The sequence below is a fragment of the Lasioglossum baleicum genome, chromosome 4 (genome assembly GCF_051020765.1).
Source record: "Lasioglossum baleicum chromosome 4, iyLasBale1, whole genome shotgun sequence".
Taxonomy (NCBI): Eukaryota; Metazoa; Arthropoda; class Insecta; order Hymenoptera; family Halictidae; genus Lasioglossum; species Lasioglossum baleicum.
Window position 1 is genome coordinate 3,074,209 of NC_134932.1, and position 23,389 is coordinate 3,097,597.

At 24.5% G+C, this 23,389-nt stretch overlaps 1 protein-coding gene and 4 pseudogenes across 1 annotated transcript; 2 read left to right on the forward strand and 3 right to left on the reverse strand.

The window, feature by feature from the left end:
* Positions 1-889: 889 nt before the first annotated feature.
* On the reverse strand, positions 890-1,909 carry LOC143208469 (cytochrome b pseudogene; annotated as a pseudogene).
* Positions 1,910-4,444: 2,535 nt separating this feature from the next.
* On the forward strand, positions 4,445-10,716 carry LOC143208470 (NADH-ubiquinone oxidoreductase chain 5 pseudogene; annotated as a pseudogene).
* On the reverse strand, positions 6,837-7,610 carry LOC143208028 (cytochrome c oxidase subunit 3-like; annotated as a pseudogene).
* LOC143208471 (cytochrome c oxidase subunit 2 pseudogene) lies at positions 7,604-9,307 on the reverse strand (annotated as a pseudogene).
* A 6,186-nt stretch (positions 10,717-16,902) lies between the features above and the next one.
* Positions 16,903-20,994, forward strand: LOC143208472 (uncharacterized). Its single transcript, XM_076422943.1, has 3 exons — positions 16,903-18,148; positions 20,465-20,599; positions 20,645-20,994. The coding sequence occupies exons 1-3, from the start codon at positions 16,903-16,905 to the stop codon at positions 20,992-20,994; spliced, it is 1,731 nt and encodes a 576-aa protein (XP_076279058.1).
* Positions 20,995-23,389: the final 2,395 nt, after the last annotated feature.

Genomic DNA, 23,389 nt, shown 5'->3' on the forward strand with positions numbered 1-23,389 from the left:
AAGTTATATTTTTAGGGTTATTTCAACCTTTTAGAGATGTAATTAAATTATTAAATAAAGAAATATTTTTTTTGGATAAAATTAATTGAAATTATTATATATTGATACCTATAGTGTCTTTAATATTGTCAATGATATTATGATTAGTTTATCCTTTTTATGTTAATATTTATCATATAAATATAGGAATTATTATTATTTTATTAATTATAAGAGTAGGGGTGTTTCCTATTATATTGGGGGGGTGGGCATCTAATTCAAATTATTCTATATTAGGGTCTATACGTTCTGTAGCTCAATCAATTTCTTATGAGGTAAGGTTATTTTTAATTATTTTTAATTTAATTTTATTGGTTGAAAGATTTTCTTTATTAAGATTTTTAAAATTTCAAGGTAGAGTTAAATTTTTATATATAGTTTATCCAATTTATTTAATATTTATGGTAAGTATATTAATTGAATTGAATCGAACTCCTTTTGATTTAGTTGAAGGGGAATCTGAGTTGGTTTCTGGGTTTAATACTGAATATTTTAGAAGGTTATTTACATTAATTTTTATATCAGAATATTTAAATATTATTTTTATGAGGTTTTTAATAACTATTATATTTTTAGGGGTACATTTGTTAAGAATAAAATTTATACTCTTTATATTATTACACATATTTTTTATTATTTGAATTCGTGGTGTTTTACCTCGGATTCGTTATGATGAATTAATATATATATGTTGAAAGAAATTTTTATCTTTATCTTTAATATATATATTAATTATTTTAAGTATAAAAGAATTGATAATTTATATTACTTTAAGTTAATAGATAAATTTATATCTTAAGAATATTTTCAAAATATTTGCCTTGGGCTTATTAACTTAATAAATATCTCACATAAAATTAAGTAAAGGGGAAATAATGAAAAATAAAAAATAAATAATTGTAAATAAAATTCTTAAATTAATAAATGGTATTTCAATTAATTGCCCTCCTAATCAAGTTAGTATAATAAATGATAAAATGAAAATTCAAAATGAAATTTTTCTTAAAAAGTAAAATTTTCTTGACGTTATATTGTTGTAATTTAAAAATGGTATAATTAATAAAATTAAAATAGATGAAAATAATCCTAATACCCCCCCAAATTTATTGGGGATAATTCGAAGAATTGTGTAGGCAAATAGAAAATATCATTCAGGTTTAATATGTTCAGGGGTAATTATTGGATTAGCTATAATGAAGTTATCTGGGTCTCTAAGAGTGTATGGTGAAATTAAAGTTATTAATAAAAAAATAAAAATAATTAAAGTGTATCCAAAAATATCTTTAATTAAGAAGTAAGGAGTAAAATATGTTACGTAGTATTTATTTATTGATCCTATAGGGTTGTTAGATCCTGAATTATGGAGAAAATATAAATGAATGATAACAAAAATTAAAATAATAAATGGGAGAATAAAATGAAATGTATAAAAGCGATTTAAAGTTGCATTATTAATTGAGAACCCCCCTCAAATTCATTCAAGTAAAATTTTTCCAAATTATGGGATAGCTGACAATAAATTTGTAATTACTGTCGCCCCTCAAAATGATATTTGTCCTCAAGGTAGAACATACCCTAAAAAAGCGGTTGCTATAGATATAATAAAAATAATTACCCCAATTGATCATACTTGAATTAATTTAAATGAATGATAATAAATACCTCGGGCGATATGAATAAATATTATACTAAAAAAAAATGATGCCCCATTTATATGAATTAATCGAATTCATCAACCTAATTTTACATTTTTTATAATATGGATTGTACTATGAAATGCATAATTAATGTTGGGGCAGTAGTGTATAGATAAAAATAATCCAGAAATAATTTGAATAATTAAAAAAAGACCTAAAATTGAACCAAAATTTCATCATGAATTAATATTTATTGGTGTTGGTAATTTATTAAGGGAATTATTGAAAATTATTAGTAAATTATTAGATTTTAATAATTTAGCGAATTTCATTTAGTTGTAAATTTTTCGTAAGGGTTTGTATTTAAATAAACAAATTTTTATTGAAAATAAGAGAGTTAATAATAAATATAAAATTATTATTAGAGTAATAGAATATAATGGGTAAGTATAAATTTTGTAAATAATTAAATTAGGAATTGGGTTATGTTTGAATTTTAAATTAGGGGTAATATAATAGGCTAATAATGTTAAAATTAATAATATAAATATAAATAAATAGTTTACAATGGTATATTTAAATAACTTATTATAATAATTATTAATTAATCTTGTAAAATATAGAAATATAACTATATTTCCACTAATTATAGAAATGAAAATTATTAATAAATATAAGGGTTTTTGATTAATTAAATAATTTATAATTAAAGTAATAATAGTAAATATTAATAAGATTATTATTATATTTAAAGGTGGAATATTGTTATTAAGAATAATTAAAATAATAATAAATATAATTAATAAAAAAAGAAATTTTAAAATAATTTCATGAGAACTGATCATTTAAAATCAAGATATAGTTTATTAAAATATTAATTTTGGGAATTAAAGTTATTAAGATTTAATTATCTTGAAATTTAAGCTAAAAAAATATTTTATATTTAATTTACAAAATTAATGTTTTTATTTAAACTATTTAGCTAAATTTATTTATTTATATAATTATTTTTTAATTATAATTTTGTTAATTATATTAATAATTTTTATTTTTATAGAAAATTTTTTAATATTATTAATTAGATTAGAATTTATATTAATATTTTATTTATTTATAGTTTTATATATTAATGTTGAATTTTATTTTGAGTGAATATTTTTATATATATTAGTAATAGGGGTTTGTGAAAGTGTTATTGGAATTTCTTTAATAATTAGTATAGTTCATAATTATGGATCTCAAAGGATAAAGATTTTAAATTTAAAATGATAACAGAAGTTTTATTAATATTATTTATATTAATTATTTTATTTATTGACTTTAGAATAATAAATTTAATAAAAAATTTTATTAGTTGTTTTATAATATTAATAATTATTAAATTATTTTTAAAATATTATTTAGTAGTTGATTATAATATAATTAGGATGAGGTTTGGTTTAAGAATTTATTCATTTATAATATTAATTTTAATTTTATGAATTTTTAGTTTAATTATTTTGTTTTTAAATGAAAAAAATAATTTATTATGTTTAAAGATATTAATATTTTTATTAATTAATTTAATTATATTTTTTTTAAGTATACTGTTATTTTTATTTTATTTTATGTTTGAAGTTAGATTAATTATAATTTTTTATTTTATTATTAAGTGAGGTAGAGGGGAGAAACGGGTGGAAGCTGCTTATTACATAATATTTTACACTTTATTTTTTTCTTTACCTTTTTTAATTTTTTTATTTATAGTTATTTATAATTTAATAGTTGATTTAATAATATTAATAGAATTAAAATATTTTTTAATAAATGAATATTTTTTTATTTTTATAATAGGCACTTTTTTTGTTAAAATTCCAATTTATATATTACATGGATGGTTATTAAAGGCTCATGTAGAAGCTCCTGTATTTGGTTCTATAATTTTAGCTTCTATTTTATTAAAGTTAGGAACTTATGGGTTATTACAGATAATAATAATTTTTATGCCTTTATTTATAAAATTAAAATTTTATATTATTATTATAAGATTATTAGGGAGAGTAATTTTAAGTGGAGTATGTTTACGTCAAATAGATATAAAAATTTTAGTAGCTTATTCATCAGTTGTCCATATAGGGGTATTAATTAGGAGTATATTAACTTTATTTAAAATTAGAGTGGTGGGAGGTTATCTTATTATAGTAGCTCATGGAGTGTGTTCTTCAAGATTATTTTTTTTAGTTAATATTTGTTATCGGGAAACTAATAGACGATTAATGCTTGTTAATAAGGGGTTAATAAATTTTATACCTAAAATAAGATTAATATGATTTTTAATATGTATTTCTAATATATCAGCTCCTTTATCATTAAATTTAATTGGGGAGATTATATTATTAATTGGGTTAATAATATGAATGGAATATATAATGTTTTTAATAACATTATTTTGTTTTTTAGGAGTTATTTATTCTTTACATTTATTTTGTTATTTGCAACATGGGGAAATAAATTATTATTTAAGGATTAATAGAAGAAAAATAATTGATTATATTGTATTAATTTTACATTGATTTCCATTAAATCTAATATTTTTAAATTTGGTTTTTTTTTATTTAAATAGTTTAACAGAAAATATTGAATTGTGAATTCAAAGATGTTTATTAACTTTAAATTATGTTTAGTTTAATTATCTATGGGGTATTCATATTATTAATAGGGGTATTGATTATATTAATAGGGATATATATATATATTTATATAAATTAATATTAGTGTTAGAGTGAATAATTTTTATAAATAGGAGGATAAGATTTAATTATATAATTTATTTAGATTATATAGGGTTATTATATATAAGAGTGGTTTTAATTATTTCTTTTTTTATTATAATTTATAGTATAGATTATATAGAAGGAGATATTTACATTAATCGATTTAAATTTTTATTAATTTTATTTATTATTTCAATATGTTTAATAATTATAAGGCCTAATATCTTAAGTATTTTATTAGGTTGGGATGGGTTAGGATTAATTTCATATTGTTTAGTAATTTATTACCAAAATGTAAAAGCTTATAATTCTGGAATATTAACAATTCTTTGTAATCGTTTAGGAGATGTGGGGTTATTATTATTAATTAGAATAAGATCTTACTTAGGCTCATGAAATTTAATATTATATAATTTAAGATTTATTATAATATTTTGTATATTAATTTCAATTATTACTAAAAGAGCTCAAATACCATTTTCTAGTTGATTACCTGCTGCTATGACTGCTCCTACTCCTATTTCTTCTTTAGTTCATTCTTCTACTTTAGTTACTGCAGGGGTTTATTTATTAATTCGTTATAATAAATTTTTATTAATAGGGGTAAAGAGATACATTATTATTATTTCTAGCGTAACAATATTTATGGCAGGGTTAATAGCAAATTATGAATATAATTTAAAAAAAATTATTGCATTATCAACATTGAGACAATTAGGGTTTATAATAAGAGTTTTAGGGATGGGCATAGTAGATTTAGGATTTTGTCATTTATTAATTCATGCATTTTTTAAATCATTAATATTTATGTGTGTGGGAGGGTTTATTCATTCAACTTTAAATAATCAAGATTTACGGAAGTTTAGTGGGGTAATATTTATAACTCCTGTAAAAAGAATAATTTTTATATTTACTTTACTAAATTTAAGAGGATTTCCTTTTATTTCAGGGTTTTATTCAAAAGATTTAATTTTAGAATTTATGAGAGTAAGGGGCACAAATAAGTTAATAATTTATATTTTAATAATTTCGACAATTTTTACATTAAATTATTCTGTACGAATTATTAAATTAATTTATAATAATTATTTAAGGGTATTTAATTATCAATTTATAGGAGATAGAATTTATATAATTTTTTGTAAATTATTTATAATATTTATTGTAATTATTTTAGGTTATTTATATATAAAATTATTTAATTATTATGTTTATATAATTACTGCATATGAAAAATTTATATTAATAATATTTTATTTATGTAGATGAAGAATTTCTTTTAGTTATCATTATAGACGTAAAATAAAAATAAATTTTTATTATTTAAATTTTATTATAAATATATTTTATTCTATATATATATATAATATTATTTATTTAAATTTTTTAAATTTTATATTATTGTATGATAAATTTAATGAAAAGAAGTTAGATAAGATTTTAGGGGTTAGTTATAATAAAATATTGTATTTACAAAAAATATACCCTTTAATAAATCAATGATTTTTTAATATACATATAATAAAATTAATAAAATTATATATAATTATATTAATTTATTTATTGTTAATTAATAAAGTAAATTATTATTTAAATAGCTTAAAAAAAGTTTAATATTGAAAATATTAAGATAATTAAAAATTTTTAAATAAATTTATAAATTTATAATTAATTTTATATTGAAAATATAATGTTTTTATTAAACTATATAAATTAAAGAAATACAAATTTAAAAATTTTTTTAAGAATTAGAAGTTCTTAACCTATATATTTCTTTAATTGGAAATGTAAATTTCAAAATAATTATTAACAATAATTTACCTAAGATTTGGTTTCAATTAAGATATAATAATTATTAATTTTAAAATGCAATTTTAATGTTATATTTTAACTAATATCCTTAATTTATATATGGTAATAGATACCCTAAGTTTAAGTCGAAATTAAATGTAAATTTTACTTTATATAATTTAATAAATTCATTTAAGTAAATTACAAAATCATTCGATTCAAAGTCTAATAATTAAAATTATTAAAAAAATGAATAAAGTGTAGATTGATGTTAATGAAAGATTATTTAATAAATTTAAAATAGGAAGAATTAAAATAATTTCTACATCAAAAATTAAAAATATTAAAGTTATAATATAAAAATGGATAGAAAAAGGTAGACGTGCTCTAGTAATAGGGTCAAATCCACATTCAAATGGTGTAATTTTTTCACGATCTTTTTTTAATGTTTTTGAAAGTAAAAAATTAATTAAAATAATTATTATTGAAATAATAAATGAAATAGAAATTATTAAAATTATATTATAAATTATATATATATTTTTAATTAAATCTTTTAATTGGAAATTAAATATATTTTTTATACTATATATATATATATATATTAATATATTCATCAATAAATTAAGATATATAAAATAAGTCAAATAATATCTACAAAATGTCAATATCAAGTTGCAGCTTCAAAATTAAAATGATGGATTTTAGAAAAATGATTTATATTTATACGAATTAAGCTTGTTATTAAAAATATAATTCCTAATATTACATGAAGTCCATGAAATCCAGTAGTTATAAAAAAAATTGATCCAAAAATTCTATCATTAAATGTAAATGGGGCTTCTGAATATTCAATTATTTGAATAAATGAAAAATAAGTCCCTAAAATAATGGTTAGGGTAAGAGGAGTAATGGAATTATTTTTGTTATTGGTTAATAAATTGTGACTCCATGTAATTGTAAAACCAGATGAAATTAAAATAATAGAATTTAATAAAGGGATGTCATAAGGGTTAAATATAATAATATTTTTAGGGGGTCATATTATACCAATTTCAATATTTGGGGCAATAGCACAATGTAAGTAAGTTCAAAAAAAAGAGATAAAAAAAAATAATTCTGAAATAATAAATAAAATTATACCAAATTTTAATAGTTTTAAAATATTTAATGAATGACATCCTTGTATAGTTCTTTCACGAATTACATCTCGTCATCATTGAAATAAAATTATAAATAAAATTATAAGATTGAATAGTGTTAAGTAAAAATTTTTAGAATTAAATCAGTAAATTATACTTAATAAAATATTTAAAATTCTTCAAGAAGATATTAATGGTCAAGGACTAATTGTAACTATGTGGAAAGGATGATTATGAGAAATTTTCATTAATTAGATTCATTAAAATAAAGTAAGGTTAAAATTGCAAATACATAAGCTTGAATAATGGATACAGAAATTTCTAAAATAACTAATAAATTTTGAATTAAAAATAATAAAATTATATAAGGTATTGATTCTAAAGTAGACCCTAATAGTGATAAAAGAAGATGTCCTGCTAATATATTTGCAGATAGTCGAATAGCTAGAGTTCATGGGCGAATAAAATTTCTAACAGTTTCAATTATAATTATAAAAATTATTAATATATTGGGGGTGTTTATTGGGAGTAAATGAATAAATATTTTATTAGTATTAATTATTCATCCATATAATATAAATCTTGTTCATAATGTTAAAGATAATGAAAGGTTGATAGAGAGATGCCTGGAAGGAGTAAAAATATATGGTATTAATCTTAATAAATTTAATATTATTATTAATATTATAATTGTTAAAAAAATAATAATATTAGAAGCAATTTTTTTTTTGTAAGTTTAATAAATTCTTGAAAAATTATATTATATATTAAAAATCAAAATGTTCTTAATCGTGAAGGGTAAAGTCAATAAGATCAATTAAATAAAAATAAAGGGGTAAATATAGCTAATCAATTTAAAGATATAAAATTATTTGTTGAAGGATCAAAAATTGAAAACAAATTTAATATCATATTATTAATTTTAAAATGTTATTTTTTTTTTAATTTTAGGATATTTTTTTAAATAAGATTTATTATAATAATTTAATATGGGGGTAAAATATAATATTGACATATAAATATAAATAATTATTAAAGTATAAATTAATAGGAAGGTTCAGTTTATGGGTCTTATTTGAGGGATAAAAGAATACATATATATATATATATATATATATATATATATAATCATTAGAAGTAGTTGATAAATTACTATATTTTGGTTTAAGAGACCATTTCTTTCTTTCAGACATCTAATGAAAGAGTATTATTATATAATAATTTTAAAATGACAATTTAATGTTATTTTTTAACTAATTCTTTAAATTATTTTATTAGTTCAATTGATAAAATTTTTAAAGTTAGTTCTTTCAATTACAATAGGCATAAATCTATGGTATGCTCCACAAATTTCTGAACATTGACCAAAATATAAACCAGGTCGTAAAGAAATTAAAGATATTTGGTTAATTCGTCCGGGGGATGCATCTATTTTAATCCCTAAAGAAGGAATTGTTCATGAGTGAATTACATCTATAGAAGTTACTAAGAGGCGAATTGGGGTTTTGAATGGGATAATAATTCGATCATCAACATCTAATAATCGAAATTGATTTAAAGTTTCAATAGATTTAATTATGTAAGAGTCAAAAATAATGTTAGAAAATTCAGGATATTCATAACTTCAGTATCATTGGTGACCAATAGATTTAATAGTAAAATAAGTAGGGTTTCATAATTCATCAATAAAATATAAAGTTTTTAATGAAGGGATAGAAATAATTAATAATATAATTATGGGGGTGATAGTTCATAAAATTTCAATATTATGATTTTTTAATAGTTTTAAATTTAAAAATTTATTATTTAAAATAAAAATTAATATATATAAAGTAGATATAGTAATTATTATTAAAATAATTATAGTAAAATTATAAAAATAATATAGGTTATCTGCAAATGGGGAGTTGGGGTCTTGAAAGGAATATATATTTCATGTAGCAATATTTTATATTATTTAAATAAATAAGTGTATGGTTTATAAACCAATAATAAATTAATTTTATAAAATAGTTTAGGTATTAATTAAAATAGTGATAGGTTAATTTATTAATAAATAAAATAAAGTATTAAATTTTAATAAAAATTAAAAATTTTTTAAATGAATCTTAATTTCATTGCACTATTCTGCCATATTAAAATTTAATTATAATAATAGGTAATTCATTATATGAATGATATAATGGTGGGTAATTTTGAAGTCATTCTAATGATGATTGATAATATTTAAATATAATTATACGTTTTGAAATTAAACTTTCTAGAATAATATAAATTAATATAATTATTCTATTAAAAGAAATTAATGATCCAATTGATGAAATAATATTTCAACAATAATATGCATCAGGGTAATCTGAGTATCGTCGTGGTATTCCTATTAAACCTAAAAAATGTTGAGGGAAAAAAGTTAAATTTACTCCTGAAAATATTATAATAAATTGAATGTTTAATATTTTTTTATTTAAAGTTAACCCAGTAAAAATTGGGTATCAATGAATTAATCTAGCAATAATGGCAAATACTGCTCCTATAGATAAAACATAGTGGAAATGTCCAATTACATAATAAGTATCATGAAGTATAATATCAATTGAAGAGTTTGATAATATAATTCCTGTTAATCCTCCTATGGTGAATAGAAAAATAAATCCAAGAGATCAAATAATAGAAGGGGTTAAAATAATTTTTGACCCACAATATGTGGCAAGTCATCTAAATACTTTAATTCCTGTGGGGATAGCAATAATTATTGTGGCAGATGTAAAGTATGCACGTGTATCTACATCTATCCCTACAGTAAATATATGATGAGCTCAAACAATAAATCCTAAAAATCCAATCCCTAATATGGCGTAAATTATACCTAAGTTTCCAAAAATTTCTTTTTTCCCTCTTTCATTAAAAATAATATGTGAAATTAATCCGAACCCAGGTAAAATTAAAATATATACTTCTGGGTGTCCAAAAAATCAAAATAAATGTTGGTATAAAATAGGGTCTCCTCCTCCTGAGGGGTCAAAAAATGATGTATTTAAATTTCGGTCAGTAAGAAGTATAGTGATAGCTCCTGCTAGGATGGGTAAAGATAATAATAATAAAATAGCAGTAATTTTTACTGATCATGGGAATAAAGGAATTTGATCATAATTAATAGAAATATTTTTTATTAATATAATTGATACAATAAAATTAATAGCTCCTATAATAGATGAAATACCTGCTATATGTAATGAAAAAATTGTACAATCTATAGAGATAGATGGATGAAATGTTGAGGTTGATAATGGAGGGTAAATAGTTCAACCAGTACCTGAACCTGACGCTATAATCCTTCTTATTAATAATATAAATAATGATGGAATAAGTAATCAAAATCTTATATTATTTATTCGAGGGAATGCCATATCTGGGGCCCCAATTATTAGTGGAATTAATCAATTTCCAAATCCTCCAATTATAAAAGGTATTACTATAAAAAAAATTATAATAAATGCATGAGAAGTAATAATAGTATTATAAATTTGATCATTATTAATTCATTTTCCTGGAGCACTTAATTCTATTCGAATAATTATTCTTAGGGAAGCTCCAATTATTCCAGCTCATATAGCAAAGATAAAATAAAGTATTCCAATATTTTTATGGTTAGTGGAATAAAATCATTTTTTGAAATAAATATTATGCCTGATTTAAAGGAGTAAATTGTAAATTTATAAATGGAATTAATTTTTCTAATAATATATATATATATATATATATATATATAATATTAGTAAGATATTAAGATTTAAATAATTATTTAATAATTAGTATATATATATAAAACTTTGAAGGTTTTAAGTTTAATTAACTTAAAATCTTATTTATATAGTTTAATTTAAAATATTAAATTGCAAATTCAAAGATAATATATATATATATATATAAATTATTAATCTATAAGAATATAAGAAAAAATTATTAAAAAATTAATAAATATTAAATTGAAAATTGAATAATAATTAATTTTTTTTTAAAAATTAATTTTATGATTAATTTTTATAAAATTTAAATAATAATTGTAATTATTAAAATTTAAATAATTAAAAGTTATTATTAATCTATATAAAATTAATAAAATTATAATAAAAATTAAGTTATTATTTAATTTTATAACATAATTAATTAAATTTCATTTTATAATAAATGTTGAAAAAGGGGGTAATTGAGCGTAAATAAATATTAATAAATTAAAAAAATTATTTTTAGAAATATTTAAATTTAATGAATTTTTATAATATACAGAGGATGAATTTAATATTAATATTACGTATAATGTAATCATTATATATATAATTAAGTAATGTATTATTAGTGAAATATTAAAGAATCTAAAAATAATTATTAAGGGTATATTATATATAGATGAATAATTTAATAATATTGGGTAAGATGAGGTATTGAATCTAAAAATAATAGGGGGTAATGTTATAATTATTAAAATATTTATAATATAAAAATTAAATTTAATAAAATAGATAAAAATTAATATTGGGATAATTTTTATAATAGTAAGTAAAGGGATTAAGGAAATATAATTAATATTTTTTATTATAAAATTTATTCAGTTATTTAAGGGGAATATTCCTAGTTTCATTCAAAGTCTAAAAATTAATAAATAATTAATGGGGGATATATAAGATAAGTTTAAAATTGAAAATATAATTAAAATTGATGAAATTCTAGAAATAAGAAAATATAAAATTCTATAAATTTTAATTGAGTTAATATTTAAGTAAATTACAGATGATATTGATGAAATTTCTAGAAATATTCATATAAGGAATAAATTAGGGGTATTTATTGATAAAATAGATATAATTATCAATAATAAATAAATTATTAAGTTAATTTATAATTAATAATAATATTTATTTAATTTTGAAATTAATAATATATATATACAGGGTGTCCCAAAACCCCTTCGACTCCGGGAAATGGGAGGTTCCTTAGGTCATTTGAAGCAACATTTTCCTTTGCACCAATGTCAGCCGGGGCTTTGTTTAGGAGTTATTAACGAAAAACACGGACCAATCAGAGCGCGATCTAGACGCGCGATGGCACGTTCAGCCCGGCGCGCCGGGAGACGAGCGTGGTGTAACGCCGCGATGCCGTAACGAACAAGAGTTTCTCGAGATTATGTGAATCTTCCCCGATTTGGATGAGCTTTGGATATGTTGTCAAGACCATGATTCTGAACAACATTTCCCTTTACAGTTTTTGTCGGCCGGCTTTAGTTTACGACATACATAATTGTAAAAACTTGTCATTGTAAATCGATCGATGTACTATCTTTTACCCGATTTGGATGAGCTTTGGATATGTTGTCAAGACCATGATTCTGAACAACATTACCCTTTACAGTTCTTGTCGGTCGGAAGAAATGTACTTGTCAATTCATATGGGTGGATCTCTTTACCCGACTTACGGCAACGTTACCCGAACGAGGGAAGAAGCAGAAACTGATTGTATTAAAAACTCACTTATTCAGCCGTAAATCCATTTGCTGCTTCGAAATGTGTGTCGCTGGGTCACTCGGTGACGAACTGCACAGATGTCTTCAGGTATACGGCAGTACCGAAAGTCAAGGGACGTACGGCCAGGTCGACGAAATGCACAGCCGGTGGTACAAGGCCTAAGGGATGCGCGGTCAATTCGACGATCCAGAATTTCACTTTCACTTTCGAATGGATAAATAATTCGTATGTTTATTTCACACAGATGCCTTGAAATTTTTCCACACTCACAATCACTGTTCACATTTGTCAACACATAATTATGCACTAATAATAATTGCCATATCCCTTGTACTGCTGCACAAATCACAACAATATGGTAATGCAATCACTAGACTGCGGATTTCATGCATTTGTAGCAAACATGAGTAGGTGCATTTTAAGACACTAGGGATTAAAATAATTTCAAAACACCAATGTATTATTTTCAACTTCTTAAAATGATCACAATCAAATATCTGTCTGGCTCCTGTCCCTTGTAATAGCGGCAGCCAACTTTCATTTTACATAAAGATCCGCAGTCTAGTGATTAGATTAAATAATCGTTTAATTAGTTTAAGCAATTATTATTAGTGCATAACTATGTGTTGACAAATATGAACAGTGATTGTGAGTGTGGAAAAATTTCAAGGCATCTGTGTGAAATAAACATACGAATTATTTATCGATTCGAAAATGAAAGTGAAATTCTGGATCGTCGACTTGACCGCGCATCCTTTAGGCCTTCTACCACCGGCTGTGCACTTCGTCGACCTGGCCGTACGTCCCTTAGCTTTCGGTACTGTCGTATACCTGAAGACATCTGTGCAGTTCGTCACTGAGTGACCCAGCGACACACATTTCGAAGCAGCAAATGGATTTACGGCTGAATAAGTGAGTTTTTAATACAATCAGTTTCTGCTTCTTCCCTCGTTCGGGTAACGTTGCCGTAAGTCGGGTAAAGAGATCCACCCATACAAATTGACAAGTAAATTTCTTCCGACCGACAAGAACTGTAAAGGGTAATGTTGTTCAGAATCATGGTCTTGACAACATATCCAAAGCTCATCCAAATCGGGTAAAAGATAGTACATCGATCGATTTACAATTACAAGTTTTTACAATTATGTATGTCGTAAACTAAAGCCGGCCGACAAAAACTGTAAAGGGAAATGTTGTTCAGAATCATGGTCTTGACAACATATCCAAAGCTCATCCAAATCGGGGAAGATTCACATAATCTCGAGAAACTCTTGTTCGTTACGGCATCGCGGCGTTACACCACGCTCGTCTCCCGGCGCGCCGGGCTGAACGTGCCATCGCGCGTCTAGATCGCGCTCTGATTGGTCCGTGTTTTTCGTTAATAACTCCTAAACAAAGCCCCGGCTGACATTGGTGCAAAGGAAAATGTTGCTTCAAATGACCTAAGGAACCTCCCATTTCCCGGAGTCGAAGGGGTTTTGGGACACCCTGTATATATATATATATATTTAAGTGTATATAGCATTTAAAATTTTGAGTTTTAAGGGTTTAAATGAATTAAAAAATATAAATTTTAGTAAAAGTGTTTAATATCACATATTTATTACATCAAAATAATCCTTTATTCAGGCATTTTACTTATATAAAAGATTTTTTTTCTATATTTAGGGTATGAACCTAAAAGCTTAAATTTAGCTTATTTATATAAGTGATAATTTTAAATTTATAATATTGAATGGTAAATATTTAATTTAAGGTAAATTATAAAATTAATATTTATTAATAATATAATAATAATTAAAAATAAAATTTGTGTAAGATTGATATTTATTAATAATAAAAGTAAAGAAAGTTAAATTAAAATTTTTTAAAATTTATGTTTATAAATTTATGAGAAAAAAATTTAAAATAAGTTATAAGTAAATTTAATATCTTGAATAATTAAGAATTAATTAAAATTGAATTTTATATAAAATTAATATTTATTAATAATTATTTTAAGGTAAAATTAAATTTAAATAGTTTTTTGTACTTTGTTATAATTTATTAAAATAAATTTTATTTAGTATCAATAATTAAAATAGAAATAGTTAAAATTAAATTTATATAAATTAAAATTTATTAATAATAAAAAGTTATATTAAAGAAATTTTTATAAGTAAATATTTATTAATTAATTAGAGTAGAAATTTTATTTATTATAAATAAATTTTATGAAAAATAAATATTGTTTATAATTAAAATATAATATTAAATTAAAAAGAATTTTTTATAAAATTAATTTTATTAATAATAAAGATAATTAAATAAATTAAAAAAATTTTATTTAAAATTAATATTTTATTATTAGTTAAAGTAAAGGAGTTAATTAATAATAAATTTTATACAAATTAACATTGGAAAGTAGAGGGGGGGTAAATAAAAGAATTATAAAATTAATATTTATTAATTATTAAATGAGATATTTGTTTTAATAATAAATATAAAAAAAAATTAAATTAAAGCAATTTTTTACCTAAAATTAAAATAAAAATAAAAAAAATTAAATTAAAATAAAATTTTAATATAAAATTAATATATATATATATATATATATATATATAAATATAAAGAAATTTATTAAAAATAAATTTATTTAAAATTAATATTTATTAATAACTAAAATAGAGGGGGGTTAAAAGTAAGTTTATTTGAAATTAATATTTATTAATAATAAAATAAAAGAAAATTAGGGTTAAATAAAATTTTTATACAAAATATTATTAATAATTAAAGTAGAGGTTAATTAAAAATAAATTTAGTATAAAATTAAATATTGAAAGGTTAAATTAAAAGAAAAATTATATAAAATTGGTATTTTAATTATTATAATAATTATTAAAAATAAATTTTATATAAAAATTGATATTAATAATTAAAATAGAAAGGTTAATTTTTAAAATTTTATACAAAATTAGACTAAAGAAAATTAAACTAAAATATTTTATATAAAATTAATATTTATTAATAATTAAAGTAGAGGGGCTAATTAAAAATAAATTTAATATAAAATTAATTTGGGAGGGAGGAGAAAATTTAAAAGAAAATTTTTATAAAATTAATAATAATAATTATTAGAGGAAATATTAAAAATAAATTTTATAAAAATTAATATTGAAAAGTAGGAGGTTATAAAAAGAAAGTTTAAAATTAATATTTATTAATTATTAGAGGGGAAATTAATATTTATTAATAATTAAATTTATTTAGGGCTAATATTTATTAATAATAGAATTAAAAAAATTAAATTTAAATAAAATTTTACATAAAATATTATTAATAATTACAATAGAAGGGTTGGTTAAAAATAAATTTTGTGAAAATTAATATTTAAAAGTAAAGGAGGTAAATATAAAATTATAAAATTAATCTTTAAATTATTAGAGGAGATATTTATTTTAATAACAAAAATTAAGAAAAATTAAATTAAAGAAAATTTTTATATAAAATTAATATTAAAATAAAAATAAAAAAAATTAAATTAAAATAAAATTTTGGTATAAAATTAATATATATATATATATATATATATATATATATAATTTATTAAAAATAAATTTATTTAAAATTAATATTTATTAATAACTAAAATAGAGGGGGGTTAAAAGTAAGTTTATTTGAAATTAATATCTATTAATAATAAAATAAAAGAAAATTAGGGTTAAATAAAATTTTTATACAAAATATTATTAATAATTAAAGTAGAGGTTAATTAAAAATAAATTTAGTATAAAATTAAATATTGAAAGGTGTGATGTATTGGTATGCGTGTGGTAAGCGTGTGAGTCGAAGCAGAGACAGAGAGCGCGCCTGATGAGCAGAGCGATACCGACTGTAGCACCGAGCAAACGTATGGTAGCCAAATCGACGAGTGCTATACAATAAACCTGTAGTTAAGTAAGACGTTGTCATTGATTACACCATCCCGTACATAACAATTGGCGACGAGGAGTTTGAACCATATACGCGTGGGGAGAAACTGATGGCAGAGGAAGAAAATAGTGAAACAGCGGCATTATCGAGAGAAGAATTGTGTATTCGTTTAGATAGTGCTAGTGTAAAATACGATACAAAAGACTCTACTGAGAGGTTAAAGAATAAGTGGTGCAAGTATTTGAAATCGCTTGAAGAAACTCAAAAAGGAGATAAAAAAGGGATTGGAGGTAACGTTGGAAGTGCGATCAGTGAAATGGCTACGATAGACTCGAAAATAAAGCTCGAATTCGAGCTAGGCAAAGACGACTGGGAAACATTTGTTGAACGGTTGGAATTGTATTTTACGGCTAATAATGTAAATGACAGTAAAAAGAAGGCAGCCATTTTATTGACGAGAGTAAGTGCGGACACATACAAACTAGCAAGAAATTTGTGTCACCCGGCGAAACTCAAGGACAAGGAATACGACGATGTTGTTAAAATTATATCAGACCACCTGTGCCCGAAGCCATCCGAGCCCATGGAGAGATGTAAATTTTATGCGGCAAAACAAGCGGTAACGGAGTCCGTGTCAGATTTTGTAGCACGCTTGAAAGAGTTATCACTGAAATGTAACTTTACGGCAATAGAGACAGCACTACGAGACCAGCTAGTATGCGGATTAAAAGACCGCGCAACGAGAACAGAATTATTTAAGCAAGAAAACGTAACGTACGAGAAGGCATATAGAATAGCATTAGCATGCGAAAAAGCGGAAAGAGATGCAACGTCTTCGGAAAAAATAGATGAGGTAAGCGGACACGGAAGTGAAGTGCATCTAGTAAAAGCCAAAAGTAATAGTAACGGTCGATACTGGAGTGGTAAAGAGGGAAGTACACGCATGGAGGTGAAAGCAGAGGAAATAAGGAAAAGTAATCGAGAAAACGTAATGTGTTACTGTTGTGGAAAGAGGGGACACATCGGAAGAGAATGTAAACATCGATACCAAGCCTGTAGGAAATGTAAGCGCCAAGGACATATAGAAGCGGCATGCCGAAGCCAACAACGAAATGTACAATGCCTGCAAACGTCGACAGAAGAGAAGGAAAGTGGTGATGCGAGCGAAGGAGAAGAGGACGTATACGAATTCAACAACATAACAGCGAGAGGTGAAACCTATAATACGAATAACATAATAAGTGTCAAGGAAGCGCGGTCGCCTATGTATTTAAAGGTAAATATAAATACGATTGATTTTCAAATGGAAGTAGATACGGGATCGTATTGGAGCATAATGGCGGATGAAACTAGAAGTAAATATTTCCCAAATTTAGAAGTTTGTGAGATTTCATTCGCTATGAACGCGTATAACTTAAAATTAAAACCAGTAGGTTTGCTACGCGACTTGAAAGTTCGCTTTAATAAACAGAAGTATACGTTAGATGTTTTGATTTTGCCAGGAAAAGGCGCGACCCTGCTAGGTAGATCATGGTTACATGCGTTTGGGCTTTGGCCTTTATTTAAAATGAATAACATAGAATTAAATACAGATGAAAGTCTGGCTAAAAAAATAGCAAATGATTTCCCGAAATTATTCGGAGAAGGAATTGGCTGTTTTAATAAAGGAACCGTCAAATTAGTCTTAAAAGAAAATGCAGTACCGAAGGCATGTAAACTACGACACGTACCGTTTGCATTGAGAAGCAAAGTCGAAGCAGAATTAAATCGATTAGAAAATCTAGGACATATCGAAAGAATACGAACGAGTGAATGGGCTACGCCGATTGTACCGATAATAAAAGATGATAAAAGTGTGCGTATTTGCGGTAATTTTAAGCTAACAGTAAATCAATGGTTAGTTATAAATCGACATCCATTACCTACGATCAATGAAATCTTTGAAAAATTGCAGGGCGGTCAAAAATTTACCCAAATTGATTTGACACATGCTTATATGCAAATACCAGTACATCCAGATTCGCGTGATATGTTAACAATAATTACACATATAGGTTTATTCCGTTATACGAAATTAACGGAAGGAGTGGCATCTGGCCCGGGAGAATTTCAAAGAATAATTGAAGATTGCTTACGTGATATTAATGGACAAATCGCTGTTTACTTAGATAATATATATGTCACCGGGAAAGATGATAAAGAACATACAGATACGTTATACAAAGTTTTGCATCGTTTAGAAAACAACGGATTTCGAGTAAACGTCAAAAAATGTGAATTTAGAAAAGAAAATTTAGAAATATTAGGTTTTGTAATTAGTAAAGGAGAACTTTGTACCTCACAAAACAAAGTAGACGCTATAGTAAACGCACCAATACCGAAAAACAAAAAACAATTGTTGTCATTTTTAGGTCTTGTAACGTATTACGAACGTTTTTTACCGCATCGTGCGTCTAGATTAAAACCGTTATATGAGTTAACTAAAAGAACTGACTTTGCATGGAACGCTGAGTGTGATAAAGCATATAAATGGTTGAAAGAGGAAATAGCATCATCGAAAGTGTTAACAAATTACGATCCAACGCAAGAGCTCGTGCTTGCGTGTGACGCGTCGAAATATGGGCTTTCGGCAATATTATCACACCGTTTTCCAAATGGTAAGGAAAGACCTATCGCATTCGCATCGAAAGTAATACCGGAAAAAGAGCAAAATAGAGCCATCATTGATAAGGAGGCAGGAGCAATAGTATTCGGTTTCAAAAAATTCTATAATTATATATATGGTCGAGAGATAATTTTAAAAACCGACCACAAGCCATTAGTGTACATTTTTGGACCAAACCAAGAAATACCGCTAACGGTAGCTAGTCGACTCCAAAGATGGGCATATTTTCTATCTCACTTCACGTATAAAATCGAATATGTAAACACAAAAAAAAATGGTAATTGTGATGCGTTATCGAGACTGCCGATTGAAGATAAAACGCCAGTGTTTAGTAAGGAATTTCGAGTAATTAATTATGTGGAAGAAGAATTGAAATTGCTAACGGCTAAAATAATAGCGAAAGAAACAGGAAAAGATAAGACATTAGGTAAAATAATAAAATATGTACGAGATGAGTGGCCGACGCGAGAAAGTATTACGGAGGAGGAGAAAAAGTATTATGCGAAACGACATGAATTATATATAGAAAAGGATTGTTTATTATGGGGTTATCGTGTAATTATACCGGATAGTCTTAGACCACAAATACTTCAGGAACTACACGATTCGCACTTCGGCAGCGTAAAGATGAAAATGCGAGCGAGGTCATACGTATGGTGGCCCAATATTGATGCGCAACTAGAGGAGTTAGCGGCTACATGTAAAGTCTGCATGCAGGAACGAAAAGCTCCGCCCAAAGTACCGCTAAATCCTTGGCCATCACCAAATAAATGTTGGAGTAGGATTCATAGTGATTTTTTAGGGCCGTTCCACGGACATATGTTCATGATTGTAATCGATGCATATAGTAAATGGCCGGAAGTAATTGATATGAAAACGAACACACGAACAGAGAGTACTATAGAGAAATTTAAGAAAATTTTTTCGTGCTTCGGGTTGCCAAACCATTTAGTGACGGATAATGGGCGACAGTACACGAGTAATGATTTTGCGTTATTCATGAAAGAAAACGGAGTGAAGCACACGTTTTCAGCGCCGCATCATCCGGCCACGAATGGTGCAGCAGAAAACTTCGTCGGTATTTTTAAGGACAAGGTGAATAAAATGATTAAATCGGGGAAAAGGCTGGAAGAAGCTGTCAGTAGATTTTTGTTCGATTATCGTAGTACAGAACATTGTTCGACAGGTAGGTCACCCGCATTTATGATGTTCAAGCGCGAGATACGAACGAAACTGGATTGCGTAAGACCAAATGTAGCGGACCAAATTGAAAACGCGCAGTTACAACAAACGCTGAGTAGTAAAGGATCGCGTAATATACAGTTTGTAGAAGGGGAGAAAGTGTGGGTAACTGATTACACCGCAAGGTCGAGTAAGAAAACTCCGGCGATTATCAAGGCTCAGTTATCACCTGTAAATTTCGAAGTTGAGATTTCACCTGGGAAGTGTTGGAAAAGACATGTCGATCAAATGTTTAAGTATAGAGAAGAAAATAATTCGGTTAATGATAGTCCAGGAAATCGCAACTTGAAATAATAGTAACACTCGTTAAAGGGAGAAGAGATTGTGATGTATTGGTATGCGTGTGGTAAGCGTGTGAGTCGAAGCAGAGACAGAGAGCGCGCCTGATGAGCAGAGCGATACCGACTGTAGCACCGAGCAAACGTATGGTAGCCAAATCGACGAGTGCTATACAATAAACCTGTAGTTAAGTAAGACGTTGTCATTGATTACACCATCCCGTACATAACAAAAGGTTAAATTAAAAGAAAAATTATATAAAATTGGTATTTTAATTATTATAATAATTATTAAAAATAAATTTTATATAAAAATTGATATTAATAATTAAAATAAAAAGGTTAATTTTTAAAATTTTATACAAAATTAGACTAAAGAAAATTAAACTAAAATATTTTATATAAAATTAATATTTATTAATAATTAAAGTAGAGGGGCTAATTAAAAATAAATTTAATATAAAATTAATTTAGGAGGGAGGAGAAAATTTAAAAGAAAATTTTTATAAAATTAATAATAATAATTATTAGAGGAAATATTAAAAATAAATTTTATAAAAATTAATAGTGAAAAGTAGGAGGTTATAAAAAGAAAGTTTAAAATTAATATTTATTAATTATTAGAGGGGAAATTAATATTTATTAATAATTAAATTTATTTAGGGCTAATATTTATTAATAATAGAATTAAAAAAATTAAATTTAAATAAAATTTTACATAAAATATTATTAATAATTAAAATAGAAGGGTTGGTTAAAAATAAATTTTGTGAAAATTAATATTTAAAAGTAAAGGAGGTAAATATAAAATTATAAAATTAATCTTTAAATTATTAGAGGAGATATTTATTTTAATAACAAAAATTAAGAAAAATTAAATTAAAGAAAATTTTTATGTAAAATTAATATTAAAATAAAAATAAAAAAAATTAAATTAAAATAAAATTTTGGTATAAAATTAATATATATATATATATATATATATATAATTTATTAAAAATAAATTTATTTAAAATTAATATTTATTAATAACTAAAATAGAGGGGGGTTAAAAGTAAGTTTATTTGAAATTAATATTTATTAATAATAAAATAAAAGAAAATTAGGGTTAAATAAAATTTTTATACAAAATATTATTAATAATTAAAGTAGAGGTTAATTAAAAATAAATTTAGCATAAAATTAAATATTGAAAGGTTAAATTAAAAGAAAAATTATATAAAATTGGTATTTTAATTATTATAATATTTATTAAAAATAAATTTTATATAAAAATTGATATTAATAATTAAAATAAAAAGGTTAATTTTTAAAATTTTATACAAAATTAGACTAAAGAAAATTAAACTAAAATATTTTATATAAAATTAATATTTATTAATAATTAAAGTAGAGGGGCTAATTAAAAATAAATTTAATATAAAATTAATTTGGGAGGGAGGAGAAAATTTAAAAGAAAATTTTTATAAAATTAATAATGTTACGAGCCAGGGCCGCGAGCAGCACGAGTGGCCGGCGAAGGGTTATTACCCTAGGAATATGATATAAATTTGTTAGTTAAGGAACGCGGACGAACCCAATGCGAAATTGGGGAGCCGCTAGGATTATTGACAGCGAGGACGAACCTGACGCGAAGTCAGGGAGCCTCTAGGAATGGAGTCAAACGCAGACGAACCCGATGCAAAACCGGGGAGCTGCTAGGAGGTTGTATAATAGCACAGACGAACCTGATGCGAAATCAGGGAGCTGTTAGGATGCGGACGAACCCAATGCAAAACTGGGGAGCCGCCAGGTTGGATAAATCTCTGTTCGGACAATTGGAATGTCGCGAAAGAACCTGATGGTTAATCAGGGAATTGCTAGGATAATTAGTAAGCCTCGTAACTAGTATAATTTAATTGATACAATCCGAGCGGTAAGATTGTATCATGTGGGGACGTTCAATTACTTGGTTAGGATATTGGACGATAATTATGGGTTTAATGAATTTGAGTTAATTATCAAAGAAGACAAATATATTCTTACTATAGAGTTTCGTTCTACAAGTGTATTTGTGTCGCGAATGAACTGAATTTAGAATAGGAAAGAAATTGAAAGGTGATATTACCTAAGCTAAGACGCACGGTGTTGACGCACTGGCAATGCGGGGGACTCGGAGCAACCTTGTCACTGCCTAACAGATTTTAGACCGAACTCGCGGAATCTGTACGGTTAAACTTTGATTCAAAAGGAACGAACGTCCGATCTCACTGGTAGTTGACTTCCGAGATGCAGCACGACGCGACACTATTCGTGATTACGACAGTACTAGCCCACGAGAGTAGAAATGTAAGGGCTTATATAGCCCTGCAATGACGGGTGGTACTTGTCAGTACCCTTCAAGTGAACATTCGTATTTTGTCAACGACCAG

Coding starts and splice junctions, on each gene's coding strand:
- LOC143208472 (XM_076422943.1), top strand. CDS start 16,903: ATGGCAGAGGAAGAAAATAGTGAAACAGCGGCATTATCGAGAGAAGAA. Junction 18,149..20,464: donor AATGGCGGATGAAACTAGAA/GTAAATATTTCC, acceptor TATTCATGAAAG/AAAACGGAGTGAAGCACACG. Junction 20,600..20,644: donor AAGGCTGGAAGAAGCTGTCA/GTAGATTTTTGT, acceptor ATTGTTCGACAG/GTAGGTCACCCGCATTTATG.